The 22,571-nt window shown below is 39.0% G+C and overlaps 5 protein-coding genes across 11 annotated transcripts in view; 2 read left to right on the forward strand and 3 right to left on the reverse strand.

Moving 5' to 3' along the window:
* Nucleotides 1-108: 108 nt before the first annotated feature.
* LOC122714890 (protein immune deficiency) lies at nt 109-2,424 on the reverse strand. Its single transcript, XM_043936646.1, has 5 exons — nt 2,360-2,424; nt 1,712-1,772; nt 833-1,205; nt 425-732; nt 109-351 (listed from the first exon to the last, which is right to left on the reverse strand). The coding sequence occupies exons 3-5, from the start codon at nt 1,155-1,157 to the stop codon at nt 211-213; spliced, it is 774 nt and encodes a 257-aa protein (XP_043792581.1). The 5' UTR covers nt 1,158-1,205; nt 1,712-1,772; nt 2,360-2,424; the 3' UTR covers nt 109-210.
* On the forward strand, nt 2,414-4,057 carry LOC122714889. The gene is made up of 4 exons (XM_043936645.1): nt 2,414-2,740; nt 2,837-3,235; nt 3,361-3,545; nt 3,624-4,057. Exons 1-4 carry the CDS (start codon nt 2,609-2,611, stop codon nt 3,916-3,918), a joined length of 1,011 nt encoding a protein of 336 aa, XP_043792580.1. The 5' UTR covers nt 2,414-2,608; the 3' UTR covers nt 3,919-4,057.
* Nucleotides 3,949-12,052, forward strand: LOC122714891 (protein C1orf43 homolog). 5 transcript variants are annotated; one of them, XM_043936650.1, is made up of 7 exons: nt 3,949-4,242; nt 4,562-4,718; nt 4,797-5,016; nt 5,135-5,409; nt 5,498-5,718; nt 10,416-10,699; nt 10,979-12,052. In XM_043936650.1, the coding sequence occupies exons 1-4, from the start codon at nt 4,084-4,086 to the stop codon at nt 5,325-5,327; spliced, it is 729 nt and encodes a 242-aa protein (XP_043792585.1). In that variant the 5' UTR covers nt 3,949-4,083; the 3' UTR covers nt 5,328-5,409; nt 5,498-5,718; nt 10,416-10,699; nt 10,979-12,052. The 5 variants fall into 5 exon arrangements, with proteins under 5 accessions (XP_043792585.1, XP_043792587.1, XP_043792583.1 ...); XM_043936652.1 differs by having other exon boundaries at nt 4,562-4,746; nt 4,831-5,016; nt 10,416-12,052; XM_043936648.1 differs by having other exon boundaries at nt 10,416-12,052.
* On the reverse strand, nt 5,331-11,552 carry LOC122714886 (focadhesin). Of its 2 annotated transcripts, XM_043936642.1 has the most exons (9): nt 11,430-11,546; nt 9,758-9,828; nt 9,606-9,674; nt 9,362-9,516; nt 9,078-9,275; nt 8,516-8,964; nt 6,245-8,432; nt 5,851-6,166; nt 5,331-5,711 (listed from the first exon to the last, which is right to left on the reverse strand). In XM_043936642.1, exons 2-9 carry the CDS (start codon nt 9,809-9,811, stop codon nt 5,559-5,561), a joined length of 3,582 nt encoding a protein of 1,193 aa, XP_043792577.1. In that variant the 5' UTR covers nt 9,812-9,828; nt 11,430-11,546; the 3' UTR covers nt 5,331-5,558. The 2 variants fall into 2 exon arrangements, with proteins under 2 accessions (XP_043792577.1, XP_043792578.1); XM_043936643.1 differs by lacking the exons at nt 9,362-9,516; nt 9,606-9,674; nt 9,758-9,828 and having other exon boundaries at nt 11,430-11,552.
* Nucleotides 11,397-22,571, reverse strand: part of LOC122714885 (zinc finger protein 608-like) — a 13,725-nt gene continuing 2,550 nt past the window's right edge. The window contains exons 1-5 of one of the 2 annotated variants that reach the window (XM_043936641.1): nt 21,705-22,571; nt 19,375-19,498; nt 18,383-19,272; nt 16,015-18,061; nt 11,397-14,374 (exon numbers count right to left, since the gene is read on the reverse strand). The exon at nt 21,705-22,571 is cut by the window's right edge and continues 2,550 nt beyond it. In XM_043936641.1, coding sequence (XP_043792576.1) covers nt 14,304-14,374; nt 16,015-18,061; nt 18,383-19,272; nt 19,375-19,498; nt 21,705-22,571 — 3,999 coding nt within the window. In that variant the 3' untranslated portion in view covers nt 11,397-14,303. Of the gene's footprint in view, nt 14,375-16,014; nt 19,273-19,374; nt 19,499-21,704 lie in introns of both variants that reach the window. The other variant, XM_043936640.1, reaches the window with a different exon arrangement.

The raw sequence follows: 22,571 nt of genomic DNA on the forward strand, positions 1-22,571 counted from the left end.
AAAATAAATAAATCAGAAAAGTTAATTTCTTATAATTTTATAATATATCTTATTTTTTTCTTCTAATTATAGGAGATTAAAATATTTATTTAATTAATAAAATTTTTATTTATAATTAATAAATATAACAATTATTTATTTTAAACATGACTGAAACATAAATCATTAAAAAATCTAATACATATATACAATATCATATATTAAGAAACATTATATCGAATTTTTGCGAACGGATAACAATTGTTCCACACAATCGTATTCTTTGCATGTCCATAATATATTTATCAATTTACCGATTTCTGCATCTTTTGTATTAGCTTGTTTCCAATCGAGAAATATTTGATAGATTACCTAAAAATATGGCCATTAATATGACAATTTTTAATGATATAAACAAAAATATGAGCATTATAATCAAGTTTACTTCATTTATGCCTCTGTATTTATAATTTTCTTCGAATTGTTCAATTTGACCATCCAAATATAGCAATTTTCTAGCGACATCTTTCCAACCATGTCCAATATAAGTCTTAATAGTAAATATATCATCTAAAGTAATTTCATCACTGCAAGTACATAAACGTTCTACTTCTATTGGCATTTGGCGGGTTTTTGATCTTACGTCTTCTTCAGCCTTATTCTTAGAAAATTGATTAATATTACAAATATAACTAGTTCTTGAACCAATTTTTACATCACTCGAATTAATTATATTATAATTTATGACGTGTGCTATAAAATAAAAAAATAATCACTTTAATACGAATAAATTTGGCACATTCTATTTTTTTTTTTTTTTTTTTTTTTCAATAAACGAGTGATTAACACTTACAAGATTTATGTTGCTTTGGTTTTTTTTTCGTTTTAATATTCGGCCTTCTTTGTTCTTTTGAATCATGTGTAGAACTTTTTGTATCATTCAGATGTTGTCCTTTAGTGGAACAATTAACACCTGTGACAGGTATTGCATCGCTCTTTTCCGATGTTATATTATTTCGTGTAAATTGTGATTCTCTAGTAGCATTGGATTTCTTTGTTTTATCGTTTATTGATTCTAAATTGTGCGTATATCCTTTAATCGGTATTCGCGGCGGATCAGGTTTTGCATCGGTCGTTAACATGTGAAAACGACGAGATAAATTCGAAAGTATTGACATTCTTTAAAATTTATATATCATTTAAAGAAAATATCTTTCTATGTTTTTCTAAAAAATATTATATGAATATTAAATTTTTTGATAAAACGATTTTCTATTAAAAAAAAAATATATAAATATATTTTTCAATAGATAAAATATACTTTTAAAAAAATAAATATTAAATGAATTAATTGGTATCAGTATTTTAATTGCTTTACTATACGCTCGATATAATTTTATAATTACATGTATTTCAATTTTTTATACTATATTAATATAAAAGAACAATTCGATAAGAAACTCATTTTTTTTCTTATTAATTTATAACATTTTAATAACATTTTCTTTATTTATCTCTATGATACAAAATCCTTAATTTTCTTCTTTTGAATATATATATATTCTAATTACAAATTAATTATGCGATATATTTTACTACTATAATTGCTAAGATACAAAAACGTATAGAAATAATTATCATATTATTATATATATAATTATCAATTATAAAAGAAAAAAAAATAGAAAAATAATAAACAGAAAAAAATTCTAATATGATTAAAAATACTAACCATATGAATACGATTTCCATGACCTCAAGATGATCTGGGTTTTCCAGAAATAAAACCGGTTCTATATATAACATATAATCTTCAAGTAACAATAAGTAATACTCAGAAACTGAATAGATAAATAATTACATAGCTATTATTTTTGTCTATCATTTTTGATAAATTAATTGATTTAGACATTTAATTTAAATTAATAATAATTAATATTAATTTGCCTTCATAAATTATTTCAAAAACATATTCCAAATGAAATTATCTTTCCTTCGAATAATATTTATTACATTTCTAGAAAACATAAAAGCGCAACAGGTTTTAAAAATTATACTTGATGTTAGTTTTCTTTTTTTTATTAATTATTATATATTCAAATGATATAGAGTATTTTTCGAATACTTGCATATAAAAATATTATTTTATATAAACATATTTTAAAACAATTAAATTAATGTAGTGTTGAAAAAAGACTTACAATCTTTTTAACTCGAATCTATCTTTTTCTTATTTTTGAATATTATACACACTCATTTTTATATATAATAACATTTATTATAAACAAAAATTTATCAATGCATATAGTTATTATATTATATATAGTTAATATTTCGCGTTAATATTTTAATTATAGTCACTCAATAAAAATCTGCTTACCTACTTAAGTAGTAAGTAAGTACTCCATACTTATGAAAGAAGCGAACGCATTATTAAAATATGACGCATAATCACAGATGAAATACAGAACAGACTAACAGACCTATTATCTTATGAGATTTTATGTTCTATGTTTTAAAAAACCAATCATACAAAAAATTAGAGATTTTGGTACGCCCTCTATGATTTATAGCGCTAAATTTAAGAACCAACTACAAGAAATAGATAAAACAGTAAAAATAATAAAATATGAATGGGGAAAATTTTTTAAAAAATTATGTACTAACTCGAGATTCTACGGAAAAACTTAAAATAATTAAAGAAAAATTAAAAGAAGATATAAATCAGGCTGATCCTTGGTGGCAAGTTATAAATAGAAAGGTTAGTATTATTATAACATTAATATTATCATTAATATTTTAAAAAGAATATTATATTTATGAGATATAATAATGAAATTTGCGATATTTGGTTCAGAAAGCAGAAATAACATATATGAATGAAGAAGAAACATTGAATGAGAGTAATGAAAATTGTAATGATATTATAACTGAGACATCAGATCAACTTTTATCCACGCAATTTTATTTTACACAATTTGACAAATCCTTTCACAAAAATACTAAACAAGAACATGTACCAAAATTTGATATAACAGAATATCTCTTGGAAGGATTAGAGTGTCCTAATGGAAAATTGGATTTAAATCAACTAGAAAATTTAACAGATATAGAATTTATGGAAATAATTTGTAATTTGGAAAAAAAATTGAGTACATCAGGTATATATAATTTATGTTATACCATGAATAATATGACATTGGAACAACGTATGAAATATGCAGAAATACTTCATACTCATTTATTATTACCAAAGGTAATATTTATATTATTAATTATAAATATAAAATATAATTAATAATAATTAAATAATATATAAAGAATTAATTATATAAAATACTCTATAAGTGTAGTTGATAATATTTTTTAATATTTTTATAGATTATTACTTTAAAAGAACCTACAAGATCACTTGTATCTGTTTTAATAGAGTGTACTAAAAAATTTCCAGATGATATTCAGAAATTAATTTTTATTCCTCTCTTAAATATTGATTTAATAGATACAACAATTATTATTGCTATAATAAATGCTTTCGAATTTGAAAGGTATATTGTTCTTATAACGTAAGTATTATTATACTCTATTATTAATTAAATAAACTGAAAATATCTGAAATGTTAACAATTCAGTGATTTTTACAGGGATTATTTAACGAATGTAAAAGAATTAAAATCATGGCATATTTCTTTTTTACAAACTTTAATTTCTACCAAAATAGATATTTCTATGAATAACAAACTTATACAATTATTACATGAAAAAGCAGCTGATTTTAGTAAAGATAAAAATTTTGGAAAGTTTGTATTATCATTTATAAAATCAAATATTAAATTTTCTAATGAACAAATACATTTACTATGGGAAATAGGAAATATTAATCAAACATTATTTAAAAAACCTATACAAAATGTATTAAAATCTATGTTATCTTTGTAAATATTATAAACAGTATATTATGAAAAATCATATATGATAAATTTTATTTTTTTATTATAAAATATATTTTTTCTTTGATATTGTAATTAAAAATAGAAAAAACATGAGATTTTACGCGTGCGCGTAATAGATTTGAAATTCAATGGAAATACAAATGGTGTAAACATGACTGAAGAACTCTCTGGTGTCACAATAGTGATATTTATTGCGGCCGGAGTTTTAACAATATTATTATTATTCATATTTGCAAAACGACAAATAATGAGATTCGCGTTACGATCACGTCGTGGTCCTCATATTCCTATTGGACATGATGCAAGGAAGGTATGAAGAATCGAAAAGGTTAAGTTACTTATGTGTAATTACATATTTTTCGTTATACTTACTATTAGTGACATTCAAAATTAATAATATTTATATATAAGAATTATTTTAGAAAAAGTAATTTTTATTTTAATATAAATTTTTTTTTAATTTATTTTAAAAATATTATGTCATTCACTTATAATTATTTATAATAGATAAATATCATTTATATTATGTAGTATGTTCACATATATGTATTAAAAATTATAAATGATTATATGAACATGCACGACATGATGTATATATATGGAAATATAGTATATCTTTAATTGTTTAGTCATTGAAGAAGGAAATTGAAAGACGGATAGAAGTAATACCAAAAATTCAATATGAGCCACAACTTATTAGTGATCCAAGACTTATTTTAACTCCTCGAGGACATGTTCCACCACATTATTATAGATTAAAAGCAGTGGATGATGTTAAAACTTTAGGTAATTACATTACTACAAACTTTTTATGGTAAATAAAACTTTTAAATAGAGATTAATTTCCAATATACATTCTTGTAGAAGCTGAAATTACCAAATATGATAATTGTTTAAGGAGGCATCCATCTGAGAATTTACGAGCATATTTACTTGCCACATTAGCAACTCCATTAAATGGAAGTGGACAAAGATTAATTCATCAATTCTGTGATTTATATGAACATGCACGACATGATCCAACTGAATTTGGAGACGAGGAATATCAAGTATATACCCGTTTATTTCTTAAGTTAATGGATGCGTAAGTATGATTTTTTTAAATTATAAAAGAAGTTTACAATTAGAACATTTATTGCAACTTATCATGATAGAATACAAAATTGTTGAAAAATGAAAAATTGTTCTTAATGTTTTCATAGGGCCCGTTTGTTAAAATCGTATCCGAGTAGTAGAAAATCTAGTCCAAGTCGTACACCTATAAAGAAAAATGTTGAGACGAAAAGGAATATATTAGAACCTAAAATGAAATTACCCGAAGATCAAACATTGACTGGTTCACGACCAAATACATTAACGGTAATGATGCTGGATAATAATGAAACATCTGTTTAGCATTATGAAAATCGTCACATACAACATATGTGACGAATTGTTGTTTCATAATTGCTAATTTCTACATCATACGAAATTGCAAGTAAGTAAAATACATATTTAATTTTTATTATAATAATATTCCAGAAATATGTTTTTCCTTTTAATTTCGTATCATCTTAAATTTGCAGTTGTTACGAACAGATTTTTTGCAATAGAAGTTGTTTCAGTCTAACATGTACCAGATTACGATTAAATATCGATTTCTGTTTTAATCGATAAATATTTAGTCCATACATCTTTATAATAGGAATTATGTCTTAAACAAATTAATGCTCGATGAAATGTGGATTTATACGAACTAGAAATATTACTCATTCTCATGTAATTTAACCATTCCATCATCTGAAAGGTATAATATTATTAAAAGATTTTTAATTCTTACATAATTATTAGATAAAAAATTGTTCAATTGCTAATTATTATTTGCTAAATTATTATTCGGTCGTAATTATACAATAATATACAAATAAATCGTAAATACCTGTGGAATTGCATGCTTCCAATCCTGTCTTTCAAAAATAATTGTTAGAGCTTGAGGAAATAATTTTATTTTAATATTTTGCGATTTAATTAATAAATCTTCTTTCATTAACATGGAATCTATGCCAGATAAACTAATAATAGAGACGAATAAAATATCACAGTAGAATTGTATTTTATCAAAATGATTTTGCTGTGATTCCATAAAAAATCCTTGAACTTGTGTCATAAGATCGAGAATCCAATTTAAACTGGATCTTTCAATTTGCATATTGATCAACACATTTCGTATAATTTTTAGGAAATATGTTTGCACACTTTAATAAGAATATTAAGATATATTTTTATTTGCGATTTTAAAATTATATGATAGACTTTTTGATCAGAAATCTTACCTAAATGTAGAGACAATAGTTTCATCGATGATTTCGTTCAACCATGTTAAAGAAGCTTCGGAACTATGTTTCTTTAAAACCAATTCACCTCTGATCGCGATTGCATTTTTCAATTTACCTGGTATTGTTTCCCACCATACTTTAGGAGATGTCATTCTCTCTAAATGTTTCATTGGTAATTCCAATGCTGCTGCGAAATAAGAATAAAACTGATCGCACGTTAAATCTATTTTATCCAAAAGTTCCTCTAATATCGTAGAAAGTAATGTAGAATTAGCATGACATACTTCTGGATTTTTTAACGTTTGAGCATACGAATACATAATAGAATGGAACAATTCTATCGAATTTTTATTACCGACATCCATTTTTTCAATTACATGTTTCAACGTTATATCTAAAAACGGTTTAATGATATTCGGTTGTACAGCTTGGCACAAGTCTTCGAGATTCGAATATAACACAGAGTGTTCATTGTTTTTCCAATTAAAATCTGTATCGTTTATTGTTTTATACATCGATAGATAATTCTCTATAAAAGATTTAGCAGATAAAGATATCGTTGCATGATGACACGCGATGGAAAGAGTATATCGTTTTGTTTCGCTTGACAGATCAAGCATGTTCTTTAGAAAATTCCAATTAATATTGGGCAATGGTTTCGGATATTTGTGAGCAAATATTCGTAAACATTCCGTAATAATACGATGATTATTTGAATCAATTTTGTTACATTTCCTCAAATATTCACCAATCGCTCTGATTACGCTTTTTTCTGGCAAATACTTAAAGTTTTGCGGTTCCCCTTGGGGCCAAACGTAAATGCCAGATCGGAAACTATTTACTTCTTCCGTCACAAAAGATATTAAAAGATTTCCAGCTGTCGATAAAACAGTTTTATTTATATTTTGAAGCATCTGTATCCAACAAGTACCAGGTATATAGGGAAATATATCTTCTGGTTTTTTAATCGCGTCGATTGGAGTTTTCGCATATGCTGCCGGTAATACGAGATTGCATCTAAATTCCAACGGTAGTGTTTTCAAAGATAATTGCTCCAAACGATACGAAGCTAGGGCTTTGAGTGCAGAGTTGATTACCTTTATATCATTAGATGTTGTGTATGTCCACAATTTCGATATGATATTATCGATCAAGCGATCGTATTCTTCAAGGCCCTGCGATGGTGTGTAAAATGCAGCGTCGGCAAATAATTCGCATAGGCTTTCCAAGACGATAGGACGCTTTTCTTTTTCCATTTTCGGAGCTAGTACTCTCCACGTTGAACAAATATCTATTACGGATGCCTTGCAAAGTATAGAAATACATCCAAGTGCGAGTGCACTCGCAGTTCCACCATTCGTGTTCGTTGAACGATTTAATATTTGCGATAACAATGGTACCAAATTTTCGCCATGCTCGGGACAATTTTCACAAATATATTTTATAGCTCTAGCGCAGGTTGCATCCGAATACCAAGAGTAATCGTTTTTCATCAATTGTATTATCGCGGCGGAAACGAATCTATAACATCTTGGTTCTTTTTTCAATGTTTTAAGATATAATTCGATTATAAAATATTTTAATTGTTTGTCACCGTTCAACAACATGTTCAATGTATGGTTTATAATTGGAACATTTTCTTTTGTACTTACAAGCTCAGGTATAACCGCTAGTAAACATTTTGTCTCCGTACTGCTTTTACATTTGGTTAATTTGTGCAGTATCAAAGAAAGCACGTGCGAGCCAAAACTATTTGTTTCTCTGCTGATATCAACCAGTATTTTACAACATAATTCGACTATTAAAGGTTCGTTTGATTGCAAGAGAAGACCAGATATCAATAATTTACATTTGTCTTTTAAATAAACGGGTACACTTGATATATTTCTTAACCAGGATAAAATGTCATTCGAATTCCAAATATTCGAACAATGCATCACCAGTTCTGAATAGAATTGAATATATGAATCGGAATGACTGAATACCGTAAAAAGTTTGTTTGAAAGTAACGTCTCTACGTTACAGGTTAAATTCGTTTTTGTGAATATTTTGTTCGTTAAATCCTTTGCTAAATCTAACGCCTCGGAACATAATACGGATGGATATGCCATCCATTTTATCACAGATGCCTTCAGAGTGCTAAAAAATATATCATCATAAGACATTTTCTTTGTTATCATCATACCTGTAATGTGATATGTTATGTAAGTGTTTAGAGAAATCGTCCAAAAATATTATAATTTTTTTCTATTTTTTAGAGATACTTACATATTTGCAAAGCGTTGTACAAATAAATAGCCGGACATAAAGTAATTACTTCTGCCATCAATATCAACATAAGATTTCCAATATAGTTATGACAATAGTCTATAATATTTAATATAACATCGAAATTCGATCTTGGATCAGAATCTTGTTTTAATAATTGTATAATCAAAGATGCGATCATTGGCAATAAAGCGGTACAATGTTCTTTATCCTTCTCTGATAAAGCTTTCTCTGCAAGTTCTAAAATTCTATAATTTGTATTTATACAAGAATGACTTTCTGTCGTGCACAACCAAAGTAAAACTTCTGTCTGTACATTTGTATCGTATTTCGATCTAATTAACAATTGCCAAACTTGTTGCATGCAACAATCCATCGAATCCAACAAAGGATTGCATAAAATATATAAAAATACAGGGCGTAGCATTTTTATACTATTTTCTTTAATTCTGGAAATTTTATATACATTTATACGCATGTAAACATACGTGCGCATATTTTAAATATAAAAGTATGCAGAACAATTATATATACAAATATATATATCTCTATACATACATACCTATAATCTTGATGATTCACAATAAATGTTATTTGACTTAATACAGTCTGCCAGCTACGTTTATCTCGAATTAAAATGCTTATAAACGGATGCTGTGGCGTGTGTAAAGTAAATGGATACATAATTTTATTTTTTGAATCGCGTTTTAAATCCAGTATCAATAAGTGACTTATTGTTGTAGTGGCAACCATATAATTTCTATAATATATAATTATGCATATTTTTTTACAATGTCAAAGAAAAAGATACAAGAAATATTATAGATTTGAAATTAATTTTTATACTTTATCGAGGAGATGCTCGAGGTAAAAGTAGATAATGCCTCGTTAATATCCCATAATCCATTTTCGACCAAAGCAATCAAAGCTTGACAAGCTGATATGCTAAGCGTGACATTTGTACTGTCTCGTTTTGATAATAATAATTTAAATTCAGCTATCTGTTTAATTAACGAATTTTATGGAACAATTAACCTAATAGAACTTGAAGATAAAAGTGAATTAATCGAATGAATAATATTTAGATTACCTTTGATATATGATCCGTTTCTCGATCACATTTTTTTTTCTTTATGGATTCGAAGAGTTTGGATGTTGCCTGTAGAAAAATGTATTGGAACAGCGATATGAATAGAAAAAAAGATAAATAATTAGAAGTTAGAAAAGAAAGAAATAACTCACGTGTGATATTAAAACAGGATTCGTAGATTCTAATTTATATTCTATTTCATTCATCTTGTAAAGTTAATATGCTTTAAAAAAATTCTTTTACGTATTAATTTCACATATTTTTGTCCTTAAAGAAAATGTGCGATAAAATTCATGTTTCATTACGCTAAAAATATTATTACTACTTCCACAGTAACAATACTATTAATAAATATTAGGAATAATAGAAGTTGTCGCGAGCATATGAGTAGGTTATAAAACATAACCTTGTATCGTTAAAACATATTTTGTAATAATATGTGTTAACATGTATTATTCGTAGTTTACAGTCATTTATAATATGAAAATAAGAATAATTTATTTATACTATTTATATATGAAGAACATATGTATTATAGAAAGAAATTTTAAAAGAGCACGATTACATCTCTCACACGGTTAAGAATAATAATATGGAAAGAATAAATACATATCGTGTCGTTGTGAACACATACTTTCAATGCCACTTTTCATAAGGGTTCTCAAATAGAATTAGATATGATATTTTTTTTGTACAACTATGCATGAAATTGTAGAAATATTAATAATAATAAGAAATTATTATTACAATAATATATATGAATAGATTATAATGGATTTATGATATATATTATTTAAATATTCGAAATAGGAAAGAAGAAAAAAAAACGGAAAAAGATAATATGTCATTATTAATCGACAAGAGAGAAATTTGAAAAGGCGTGAAATTGTCAAAGGAGAATATACCGATCGAAGGATATTGTATAATAGTAAGATTTCCAATATATTTATTCGTATGGACAAGTTGGAGCATAGTGCACAATATAATTAATATATGTATAGTAGTCTGAGGAAGGGGTCAGATTACATTCTGGAGTTTGAACACAATATCTTACAATTTAACGACAAGATGCCTGCATTTCTGTATTTGCTTCTGTACGTATTGTTACTCGTATATTTATATATTCAGTATGTGTATAATATATAAAGCGTAACGACTCACTATTTTTATCATTCTAAAAAAATGGAGACGAGAATACGGGTCCTTGTTTATTACATTACGTTAATATTTCAGTCCGTCTTATGTCGTCATTTAATTTATTCGTTTGAGAATTTTTTGCAATGGATTATGCAACATTGTGGCAAATAGTACTCGCTAGAATATATCCTTAGGAGATTGTCTCCAATTGCTAATTACATTTGTATCTCATTTAGGTTGCGAGGAAGTAACGAGTTCAACATCGATACTATGTCGAGCGAACCGATTTTAGCGATGAGAGATCGAAATAATAATAAAACGTAAAAAAAAAAAAAAAGGCGCTACTTAAAACATAAAGAGGGTAAAAATCTGGATTTAAAACTTAATCGTTCGTTATAATACGTGGTAAATTTATTGCCACTGAATAAGATTTTCACCAGTACGATTTGAATGGATAACGCAAGGATAATCGTTATGCGAAAAATTTGCGATACCCGAACGTATATAATATTTGACCATTGGAGACAGCTCCTTTTTTCCGCATGATTAGCAATTAACAATCTATATTAAATTTTTGTTTAAAAGCAAATACACTTTACAGCCTATACAATCCATACAATCCATTGTTTTTCATCCCTTTTGTTCACTTATTTCTTTTTTTTTTTTTTTTTTTTTGTTTTTATTCACCTTTTTCATTTAATTTCTCTCGTTTAATATCTTCTACTCGAATTTAAGTTTGTGGAGAGCGCAGGGCAGGTCCAGGTACTTAGGCTATCTGTATATTTTCATAAAAATTCGTCAAGATCTTCGATTTCTTCTTATCACGATTCGCGTGTCGCTCCTCTGATTTTTTTCTTTTTACGTTTTATAAAAATCACAGCACAGCACCAGCATTTTTTTTTTTTTTTTTTTTTTACTTTAAAGCCCGCCCGATTCTCCTTCGAACACGTCTCATTAAAACTGAGACGATTGCCCGCGCGTTTCTCCGCCGTTCTCTCCCTTTTCCTCCCTTCCTCTCCCACTCACTCATTCTTGCTTAATTCTTTCTCTCCCTCTCTTTCTCTCTCCCCTCCCACCCCTCTTTCGCTCATTTTACTTAAACAGATAGATATCGCCGTTATTACGTCCGAATTAAAAAACACGCCTTGTTCTCTGATCTTTTATTTGGCATTTGCAACACTACGTACGGCACGATAAAACTATTTTCGGATTCTTGGCAACGTGTTTTTACCAATCGTTCGTATTATAATACAACGCTTTTATCTTTTTTTTTTTTTTTTTTTTACCGACGATACAATAATAAAATAATAGAACCAATAATTATTGATGAATAATCGTAATAAAAGGTACAATGATAATCGTCACTGAACTAACTTTAGGTTTAGCCATCAGGATGATACTATGGGCGCGTATGTATCACTGTGGCGCATATGTATGTGTATACGTATATATACCTAATAACTTTCTCCCTTCCTCGTCAATTAGTCTTATCCATCTTGATCATCGCTCTCGCTCTCGCTCTCGCTCTCTCTTTCTCTCTTGTATCCCTTCGCATATACACTTATATCCATATCCACACAAATACACGTACACTTACACATTCTCTCTTTCTCTCTCGCTCGCTTCCGCTCGGTTGTAATCGCGCAACGCTAACTACAATTAATCTTAGTAAACAAATAGCATTCTAGTGTACTCAATGTACAATCACTTATCGTCACGTTATCGTTATTTAGAATTATCGTGATTTTTCGTTTTTTTTTTTTTTTCTTTTTTTTTTTACGCTTACACTCCTCTATCCGACACATTTTTTTTTTGTTTATATTTATTTTTTTTTTTTGTTTATATTTATTTGACATCGTAATCGACGTTCACAATACATATTAATCGGTAGGGAAGGGTAATCAAATCGTGTCTAAAAAAACGTGTCGTTCGCGAGTCACGTAATTTCGCTAGAAAAATGTCGAGTCTGTGATTTAGCAATCTTCTTCTTTTTTACAATAAAATACAACGATCTATAATTTCATTGTTATAGACAAAGTTCGCGATTGAATATTCGTAACATACGCGTTATACACAACAAGTTACTGAAAATATGCGACGCAACAGTCGCGTATAAGCACGCGCAGGAATTTTCTTTCTTTCATTCTCGCTTTCATTCGCATCTCTACTCGTTACTAAATGTAAGTGCAATAAAAATGTTGCCCGAACACGAGTCGAGGCGTACATTCTCTCTCTTTCTCTCTTTCTCACGTCATCGGAGAAAAATCGGGCAATTGATTAACTGCTTCTTTCTCGTCTTTTCGACGATATAGGATTATATCAGTAATAATTTTAAGGCCTATTTCGGCCCAGTCAGTCTAACGCAACGAGATATCATCGCACGCATGCTTCCCTCGCCTCTGTTTTTTCTCTCCCACTCTCTTTCATTCCTCATACATGCTCTCTTTTCCCTCGTTTTCTTTCCCCGTATTACATCGTATTTCGCCTCTTCCCGAATTTTCCAACCCAACCAATTTTGCCGCGCCTTCCAATCCAACCATCGCGAGCCGTTTCTTCCACGTAACAGTAATAGCTGATTGTTGTCGATTCCAAGTAAAACACGTTTTTTTTTTTTTTTTTTTTCAAATTTTCTACTCTCCGTTATACGTTTCTCGCTCGAATACTTTTATTCCAGTTGCATCTGCGTTGTATCGTCATCTTCGCGTCGAGACAGATCGTGGAAAACGAGAAAACGATAGATAGACATATCAAGACGAAAAGATTTCGTCTTTCGTTTCGAATGGAAGAACGAAGACACGTGACAAGGAATTTACTTCAACTTTTTCCGTATTTTCATTTTCTCGGCATAAATTGTGCGTGATATCCGATGGAACGATTCGATATAATTTTCGGAAAAAAAAAAAAAAAAAAAATAAGGTAAAAATAATATCGTACACGTTAAAAAAATACGAAGGATCGACGAATAAAACGATCTACTTATTGATCGATACGCTTCGAGGAAATGGACTCGACACGAGTCCTTTCCTCGCAGCGTAGAAAAAAGTAATGCGTACGAAACGAAGTGAAACGGCGATTCGGAAGGCGTGCACGGCTTCTTGTCACGTAGAAAGAAGACAAGGAGGAGTTCGCTTTGAACGAAGTCGTCGACGAAGACTTGGTTAGATGGTACGTATAATAGCACGTATAACGATGACGATAGGGATAGCAAGTCTGGAGGAGATCGATGGTATACAAGTTTCATCGCTACGCTGTTGTTGTTGTTGCTGTTGCTGTTGCTGTTGCTGTTGCCGCTGCTGCTGCTAATGGAAGCGAAACTCGCTGTTGTCGTGGTGGCAAGCCGATACAGATGCGAGTATCCGGTCGCGCGAACGAACAAGAGGTGGCAGACTGAAGTTGGTATTGGACGAGACGATCCTAAGTTTGTCTGCCGGTGGCGGCGGAATGCGGATGTCCCGCGGCGGTCGCGGCGGTAACCGGCGGCGGATGATGAGACGTGTGATGAGTTTGTGCAGAGGTGGGTCCGGTTGTTCCGGCAGCAAGTACGGGACCGGGGGCCGCGGGTCACTTGGGCGGGAATGGCGAGATCACCGATGCGGCTACCGCGGCGGCCTGCTGACTCGCCAGCATCGCCGCTGCAACACATATACACCCGTGCCGATTAATTGTTTTTCCATTGCAAAGAGAAAAAAAAAAAATAAAAGAAAGAGAGAGGAGAAAAAAAAAAAAAGATACGATCGGTCGTACGTTCGGTCGAACGTACGAACGTCATATCGACGATCGGTAATGAAGATCGAGTCCACTCTCGCCGCCGCGGTTCGCGCGATTCATTCGGATTCGCGTTCCGCAATCGTTATAATTCGACGAGAGCCCCGCCCCTTTCTCCCCCCTCCCTTCTTCGCATTGCTCGCGCACAGTGCAGTACTACCGGTGTATCGCGCTACTCCACTGCCCAAGTATAGCGTGCGAGCGAGCGAGCGAGCGAACGAATAACGGAATGAGAGTGAGAGTGAGAGTGAGAGAATAAGAGGAAGATAGGACGAGGGGGATAGAAGAACGAAACGAATGTTTTCTCTTTTTCTATACGAATTTCATACGCGTCCCATCGTCTCGTTATTTCTCCACTCTCGATATTTTCGATATTCTCGTTCTCCTCCTCCTTTTCTTCTTCTCTTTCTTCCTCTCCTCCTTCTCCTCCTACTCTTTCTCCTGTTTCTTCTTTTTTAACGTCTTCTTCGTTCATCAACGAACGATATCGCATCGATGTAAAATTGGAGGGAGGGTGGGGGAAGCGAGGAAGAAGCGACTCGTAACGATAGCTTTGCGATTAGTTATTTCGATCATCGTGACGGATTATTATAGACGCATCGATACAATCGATATCCCGAACAACGATTATCACAGTTAACTATGCGTTCGTAATTACATACCCTAAGTGTCTCGTAACTCAATGATATCCCTTTTCTTTTATCCGTACGCGCCGTTCACGTACATTTAGAATTTCGAGCACACATCGCACCGAGACATAGCTATTATCCCTGACCGTGGTAATATATCTTCCCGTGAATTGTGAACGATGATCAATCTACTTTCCAATTATCTACCCGCACGTTTCGTAATAAAGTAACCAAGTACCAGTAGTATCGATTCGCGAGGCTCGTGTTACACATGTAGTACATGCGTTATATGTATATAACTGTGTGTAGAGAGGAAGGAAACCCGGAACAGACGAAGGTAAACGACTCGAATCGAATCGAATCGATGACGACCTTACTTTCTTTCTTTCTTTTCCATCTTTTCGTCTGTTTCTCTCTCATTTTCTTTCGTCTCGACGCACCAATATGGCGCGTTTATTATTATCGGATCGCGATCAGGTTTCGATCGATCAGGGAAGCGTCGGTTGTTGTCGTCCGCGCGAAAAATCGTGGGATCGCTCGAAAACCCAATCTTCGAACGGTGCGAACGATGAGTGAATAAATGAATAGATAGATAGATAGATAGATAGGAAGACACGAGTCGAAACGAGAGGTACGTACGACGCGCGTTCCAGGACGATCGGTTATCCAACGAAGAAGGGAAAGTGGGTCGGGATGGGGATAACAGTGATGATGGTTCGGATGATGATGGTCGACGACGACGACGATGACGACGACGACGACGACGACGACGACGACGATGGTGGTGGTGATGGCGGTGGCGGCGAAGACGACGGTGGCGACAGTGGACGGTTCGATTCGAACCGGTATTTATTGTCAGGGTCTGACGAGAGGCTTACCTCCGTACGGGGCGGGATATTGTCCGGTCAATAGGGGATAACCTAGGCCAACATGGGTGTGATGATGCGTGTGCACGTGTCGTTGGGGCGGGGGTGATCTGTTATCCTTGGTCAAGGTTCCGGTGCCGGCGTCGACGGGCGTCGGTTGCTGTTGTTGCGATTGCTGCCCACCCGACTGAACTTGCTGCTTCGCCTGGGACTGTTGACTCTGGGATTGGGGCGGGCCGGGGCCGGCCACGGAGCTGGGCGGCCCGCTCGGAGGGCGCGACGGTGTCGGTCCCGCGGACGACGGGCTGGCCGAGGCCGCGGACGTTTTCGGGGTGGGCGATTTGAGCGCACGCTCCTGAAGCTCGTGTATCTTGTGCGCCGAATAATACTGATTGGCATGGTGCTGGAGCAGGTCGAGAGCTTTGCCCGCGGGCGGTCTGCTCAGATCCTCGGGCGCGTGATACCTAGGCAATTGGTGCAGATACGGGTTACCGGAATAAGGGCCTGGGACCAGCATGGGGCTGAGGCCGCGATACACCGGGTGGCCGGGATCGAACGGCAACGCGCCGTAGTGTTGGGGCTGCATGTAGCCCGGATGGATGTAGGCGTACTGCGAGGTGGGGGGCGGCGGTGGTCCCTGCGTTTCCATCGTTGGCTTCACACCCTCCTGCTTGCTCTTCGCGTCCTCGTTCTTGCCCAAGTCTTGAAGCTTCTCCTGTTTCGGCTGATGCTTCGGACTAGGGGGCGGCGGCTTCGCCTGTTGGCTCTGCTTGCTCACCTCCTCCTTTCGCCTCTGGTCACCCGGGTAAAGGTAATACCTTCGGTCGTCCTGTAACGGGCCAGGGGGCGGCGGCGGGGGCGCCGACCTCTGACTCTGCCCGCTGTGATACACGTGGTACGGGCTCATCTGGCTCTTCATCTCTATACTCTCCTTCAATATCTGATGATTCTCGTGCTGTTTCTCCTTCAAGCTAGCCTGTTGCTGCTGCGGCTGTTGCGACTGCGGCTCCTGCTTTATCTTCGCCTTCTGCTCGTGCATCTCCTGCTCCTGCTGCTGTTGCTGCTGCTGCTGCTGCTGCTGCTGTTGCTGCTGCTGTTGTTGCTGCTGCTGCTGTTGCGAGACGGGTTGCGGCGGTTGATACGGGTAACCGGGCGGCATGTATCCCCCGTAACCGCCGTAGTAGTGGGGCTGCTGTTGCGGCTGGGGGACAGATTGGCTCAACTCCTTCTTCTCCTTCTCGGCGACCACGCTCTGCAGGCTGGCCAGCGTTGGCATCTGCGGTATGTTGAGCGGTTTCATCTCCTGCTTCGGCGCGACCAGCTCGCTCGGCTTCTGATCGATCGGCTTGCTCTCGGCCACGCTCGGGACCAGGTACGGGGGTTGGCCGTAGTACGGGTACATGTTGAAGTGCGAGGGCAGGTGGGCGCTCGCCGCGCTCACCTTCCCGTCCTTGTCCTGCTGGCCCTGCTTCGACTTGTCCGCGGCCTCCGCCTCGAGCACGGGCGCCGCGTCGTCCGAGATGTCCGAGTAGGCCGGGCTCTGCACGTCGTCCCGCGCCGCGTCGACGATCGGCGCCTCCAACGGCGAGGGGTGCGGGCTACCGCCCGGCGACTTCCTCGACTTCTTCTTGTAACCCTGCGCCTTGGACGCGCCGCGCGGGTCCTTGCTCTTGTCCTGGTCGGGCATCAGGGCCGCGGTCGGTTTAACCTTGAACTGCGGCATCTTCGCGTGCAACGACACGCTCTGATACGGTTGCAAATGCGCTTGCACACCCTGGCCGGGGTGGCCCGCTTGCGAGAGGCCCGCCGCTTGCAAACCGCTCGCCTGCTGCGATATCTGATTGGCCAGCCCCTGGAGGGCAGGATGTTGGCTCGCGATGCTCTGCAGTCCGGTCGCCTGCGATTGTTGCTGTTGCTGCTGCTGCTGCTGCTGCTGCTGCAATCCGGCGGCTTGTTGCACCACGTGCGCTTGAGACGGTTGGCCGATTTGCGCGGATAACGAGTGTTGTACGGACAATTGATGGGCGGCCGCCAATTGCTGTTGCTGTTGCTGCTGTTGTTGAATAGACGCTTGCTGCATCTGTTGGCCCGTTTGTTGAAGCTGTTGCTGCGGCGGGGGCGGGGGTGGCGGGGCGACGGTTTGACCGGTTTGCAGCGCTTGCTGGCTCGCTTGGAGAATGGAGTTTTGTTGCTGGTGGTGGGACGACAGTTGGGACGGCTGAGGCGGTTGTGGAATATTCAACGGAGGCGGAATGTTGGCGGCCGGATGCGGCGAGGACACGGAGGATCTCGGCGACTGGCTGGCCCGTGGTCCCGGGCTCTGGGGCGAGTTCGAGCCGGTCAACTGATTCGACTGTTGCTGCGACTGCTGTTGCTGTTGCTGCTGTTGCTGCTGCTGCGTCTGTTGTCTCGCGTTGGAACTCGACATAGCGGCGGACGGGGGGGCGGGCAAGTCGGACTCCTGGCCGAATCTGAGCACACCCGGCTTGACGATGCCTCCGCCGCTCTTGGTGGCGGTGGTCTCCGCGGCGAGTACAGACGCGGGTGGTTCAGCTATACTCGGCGAGGTGACGCGAGGCGGGGGTGGCGGCGTCTCCGGGGGTAGGCCGGTCGGCGGGGGGCTCGCCGCGCGAAGCGGCGTCCCCTCGGGCTTGTCGGCCGGCGACTTGACAGGCGTTGCGGGGCTCGGGGCCTCGATGTTGCTCTCGTCGTTCTCCGACATGCTCGTGATCCCCTCCTTCGTATCGTCATCGTCCGCCGAGCCATGGGCGTGACTCTGATGATACTTGAGCCCGTTGATGTGTTTGTACTTTTTGTTGCAATTCGGCTCCGGGCACTCGAGCAGCACCGGGCTCGCGGGGGGCGAGCCGCTCGGGGGCGTGGGCGGCGGGGCCCTCCTCTTGTTCTTGTCCTCCTCCTCGGGGCCCCGCGACTTCCGTTTCGCCGCGGGGTCCGGCCGCGGGGGGACGAACGCGGCCGGGCTCGGGCTCGCGGCCGGCGAGCCCTGCGCGCCCCTGCGCCCCTTCGCCCCCCCGTTCCGCAGCTTGCTGTGCACCGAGCTCCTCGTCTCCGTGAAGTTGCTCAGGTCGTTGCCGGGGGTGGCGTTCGCCGCGGCTCTGCCGCGCTTCCCCCGCCCCTTCGGCGTCCGCGCGTCGAGATCGCTGGTCGGCGAGTCGCAGAACCTCGGCGGCGCCCAATCGTGGCGCGTGCAATCGAGCAACGTGCCCACGTATGTTTTACCGCGCCAAGTCACGTTCACCACCAGCACACCTGCAAATCCGTCGGTATAACGTAACGAACACGTGACAAGAGGGGGAGGCGTCGTGCGCGGGGATCGTGCGCGGGGATCGTGCGCGCGCAACACTCACTCACCTCCTTCGGTCTCGTGCCAAACGATCCCCTCCAAAGTGACCGAGGTCCCGGGCTCGCAAGGTCCCAAACATTCCGGCTCGGTGATGGTCCCCACGCTGGTACCCACGCACACATCGGACATGTCCTGCAAATTTATTGGAGAATTGTGTATCGACGCTCGGAAGAGAAACAACAAGTTTTAGGAACGCGCGAGATCGGTGCCCCCACCCCGTTCAACCGTTTCGAATCCCTTTCGCAACTACCGCCATCTTGCGACCGCGCCGTCAACCTTCCACTCGGCTATGAATCTCCGATATCCATCCCGATCGATAATTTATGTTACGTAGCTAGTACTATTGTTACTGCTCTTTCTCCGATAAGTTTCGTTACAAGTTTTTCCGATGTATTTTTATGTATCTCGTGGAAGGAACTATATGTAAAAGCGCGACAGTGACTTCGAACAGAAAAAGAAACATCTTTGTTTACACACGCTATTGCGAATGCCGCAAATTCGCAGTTCGATTATGTATATGTATATGTATATTTATCGGTGAACTGATATTTTCACCGATGGTACAGAGACCAAGATCGAATCCTGTGGATCGAGTCCAACGACGACGAGAGAAAAAAAAAAAGGAAAGTGAGTAAATAAGGAATAAAGAAGAAGAGGAAGAGGAGAAGAAGAGAATGAGTAGCTTTTAAAAAAAAAAGAAAAAAAAGTAAAAGCGAATTGCCATATATACGAGACTCGGTTGCACGTGCATGCATTGCTTCTAAGATGTAAAGCACGTGTGCGCCTAGAACGATGCTGTTCCTTGATAACTATGACTTATCCTAGTTTTCACGCTCGATCGATAATCGCTTTCGTCCGATTTCCTTTCGATCTTACCAATCGATGCTAAACGAAGGAAATATTCGCGAATTCACAAGGCAAATTCCATCGATACTCATCTATTCGACAGATTCACACGGCGATTATATCTGAATATATTTTATCGACGGTGACTTCTCTCTCTCTCTCTCTCTCTCTCACTCTCTCTTCTCCCGCTTTCCGTCTCATCATACAGTCATCGCTCGTCTCTCCGTCTCTTCGATTATAATCGTAGTTAAACCATTCCAAGCCTCGATTAACGCGTATACTCTTCTTTTTTTCGTTTCGTTTTCTTTTCTTTTCTTTTCTTTTCCTTTCCTTTCTTCCAACTCTCTTCTTCCTTCTTCTTCTTATCGTCGAACGATACAGCCGCGCATGTATGTTGTCGAATCGATCGTTGATCGTTTCCAAGAGTCAGGTTTAATTCGCTTTACACAAAAGATTTCGATTCAAGCTGGTGGAAACAGATAAACTTTGGATCTAAAGTGAAATCTTCGTATCGTTTCGCTACTTATTATAACTAGATTTGTCGTCTTGATACCCGATAATTTTCGATGACAATCGTGAGAGAAACAAGGCGAAACAGTCTTTCTCATTCGTACGTTCAACACCCATCCCGAAACCTTCTCGTCGAACGAACGACGTTTCGCTGATGGAGTAGCGGATCGGAAACATCCCAAAACATCGATATCGATGCGATATTTCGTAAATAGCGATTCACACTATGAAGCTTTCTCCCGATTTTAAATCAAGCGTAATACACGATTCGATGAAACGTTCGACGATGATTAATAATAAGCTTTGCCCCCGAAAACGAAAGAAATCGGGTCAATTCGAGAGTGACGCAAGTTTGTTGATCGATCGATCGAACGATCGGAGAAGGGAAAAACGAGACGACGTGGACAGAATCGGGAAAAGCAACGAACCGATCGCGTTGTTTCGTAACTGTACTCGCGTTTGTCTCTCTCTCTCTCTCTCTCTGTCTCTCTCTCTCTCTCTTTCTCTCTCTCTCCCTATACGTATATTCGTTCACTCCCGGGGGTGGAGACCGCAGAGTATTGATTTCACGTACCGTTCGCGTACCCCCAGTCGTTTCCGTTCCCCGACCGAAATCATCTCCGATCGTCATCGAGCTCGAGAATCGAAATCGCAACGATAGTCGCTCGTTCGCCGCCTCTCCCCCTTCCACCCCTCCGAGATTCGTCTCGAAAAATCGCATACAAGGAACAAGAAGAAGAAGAAGAAGAAGAAGAAAAAGAAGAAAAAGAAAGAAAGAAAGGACGTATACACGTAAAATGATTGGACGATACGATTGAAGGGCGAAAGAGAAAGAGAAAGAGAGAGAGAGAGAGAGAAAAGATAAGCGGGAAGCGAACGCGCGCGAAGGGGCGTGAGAGCGGAAAGCGGAGAGAGAGTGGGACGATGGACGAGCGCGCAGGCTCGCGCGGGAAAGCGTGCGCTCTCGTCGTCCCTCGATTACCTTTGGTTCGGAAGCGGAAGTCTTGAGTTTCTTCGGAGGTGGAGGACTGGCCGCGGTATCCATGGCGTCGTCGGGCGTCGTTGTGATCGGAGGCCCGATACCGGGTACCGTGGCGAGTTTGGTCTGCTCGGGTTTGGCAGCCGGGCCAGCGGCGGTCGCGCTGGCCGGACTCGGGGGTGGACACGGTACCGCGGCGGAGCTGGACGACGGTGGACCGGGCCCCTGCGAGACCGAGAATCCCGTCCGCGAGCTCGGCGGCGGCCCTTGGTTTTGTTGCTGAGGAGCGGTCGCGGCCGCTGCCGGTCCCTGAGATTGCACCACCGCCCCAGCCCCGGATCCGGCTCCGACCCCGATACCGCCGCCACCTAACCCCGGCCCCGGCCCTGCACCCGGTCCCGGCCCGTTCGACGTCTGACCTTGTCCCCCGCCACCACCGCCGTTCGGACCTCCCGTACCAGATCCTCCCGTACCGTTGCTCCCTCCTCCTCCTCCTCCTCCTCCTCCTCCTCCTCCTCCTCCTCCTCCTGTTCCGCCGCTCCCGGGCCTAGCTGTCCCGTTCATCTCCGATTTGCTCTGCTGACTGATCGCGTGATTGCTCTGCGGCTTCTCGTGTTTCTCCCTCGCCTTGTCCCGTCGATGTCCGCTGGACCCTCTCTTGGATCCGGTGCTCGAGGAGGAACTCGCGTTCCCGCCTCCACCGCCGCCCCCCGAGTTCCCGGAATGGCTCGGCTTCGATTTCGCCGACGAAGACGAGGACGACGATGAGGACGAAACGGACGCTGACGATGCCGACGAGGACGACGACGACGACGATGACGACGACGAAGACGAGGACGACGACGACGACGAAGACGAGGACAACGACGA

Source organism: Apis laboriosa, unplaced genomic scaffold (assembly GCF_014066325.1).
Source record: "Apis laboriosa isolate Shangri-la unplaced genomic scaffold, ASM1406632v1 scaffold34_cov151, whole genome shotgun sequence".
In the NCBI taxonomy this organism is placed as follows: domain Eukaryota; kingdom Metazoa; phylum Arthropoda; class Insecta; order Hymenoptera; family Apidae; genus Apis; species Apis laboriosa.

Excerpts from the sequence above, each read along its gene's own strand:
- LOC122714891 (XM_043936648.1), top strand. The coding sequence starts at position 4,084 with ATGACTGAAGAACTCTCTGGTGTCACAATAGTGATATTTATTGCGGCC. Across the intron at positions 4,243-4,561 it reads TTGGACATGATGCAAGGAAG|TCATTGAAGAAGGAAATTGA; the intron begins GTATGAAGAATC and ends TTAATTGTTTAG. Across the intron at positions 5,017-5,134 it reads TTTCTTAAGTTAATGGATGC|GGCCCGTTTGTTAAAATCGT; the intron begins GTAAGTATGATT and ends ATGTTTTCATAG.
- LOC122714886 (XM_043936642.1), bottom strand. The coding sequence starts at position 9,811 with ATGAATGAAATAGAATATAAATTAGAATCTACGAATCCTGTTTTAATA. Across the intron at positions 8,433-8,515 it reads GTACAACGCTTTGCAAATAT|GTATGATGATAACAAAGAAA; the intron begins GTAAGTATCTCT and ends ATCACATTACAG. Across the intron at positions 5,712-5,850 it reads GGAAGCATGCAATTCCACAG|ATGATGGAATGGTTAAATTA; the intron begins GTATTTACGATT and ends TATACCTTTCAG.
- LOC122714890 (XM_043936646.1), bottom strand. The coding sequence starts at position 1,157 with ATGTCAATACTTTCGAATTTATCTCGTCGTTTTCACATGTTAACGACC. Across the intron at positions 733-832 it reads ACCAAAGCAACATAAATCTT|CACACGTCATAAATTATAAT; the intron begins GTAAGTGTTAAT and ends TTTATTTTATAG. Across the intron at positions 352-424 it reads AATACAGAGGCATAAATGAA|GTAATCTATCAAATATTTCT; the intron begins GTAAACTTGATT and ends CCATATTTTTAG.
- LOC122714889 (XM_043936645.1), top strand. The coding sequence starts at position 2,609 with ATGAATGGGGAAAATTTTTTAAAAAATTATGTACTAACTCGAGATTCT. Across the intron at positions 2,741-2,836 it reads GGCAAGTTATAAATAGAAAG|AAAGCAGAAATAACATATAT; the intron begins GTTAGTATTATT and ends TATTTGGTTCAG. Across the intron at positions 3,236-3,360 it reads CTCATTTATTATTACCAAAG|ATTATTACTTTAAAAGAACC; the intron begins GTAATATTTATA and ends ATATTTTTATAG.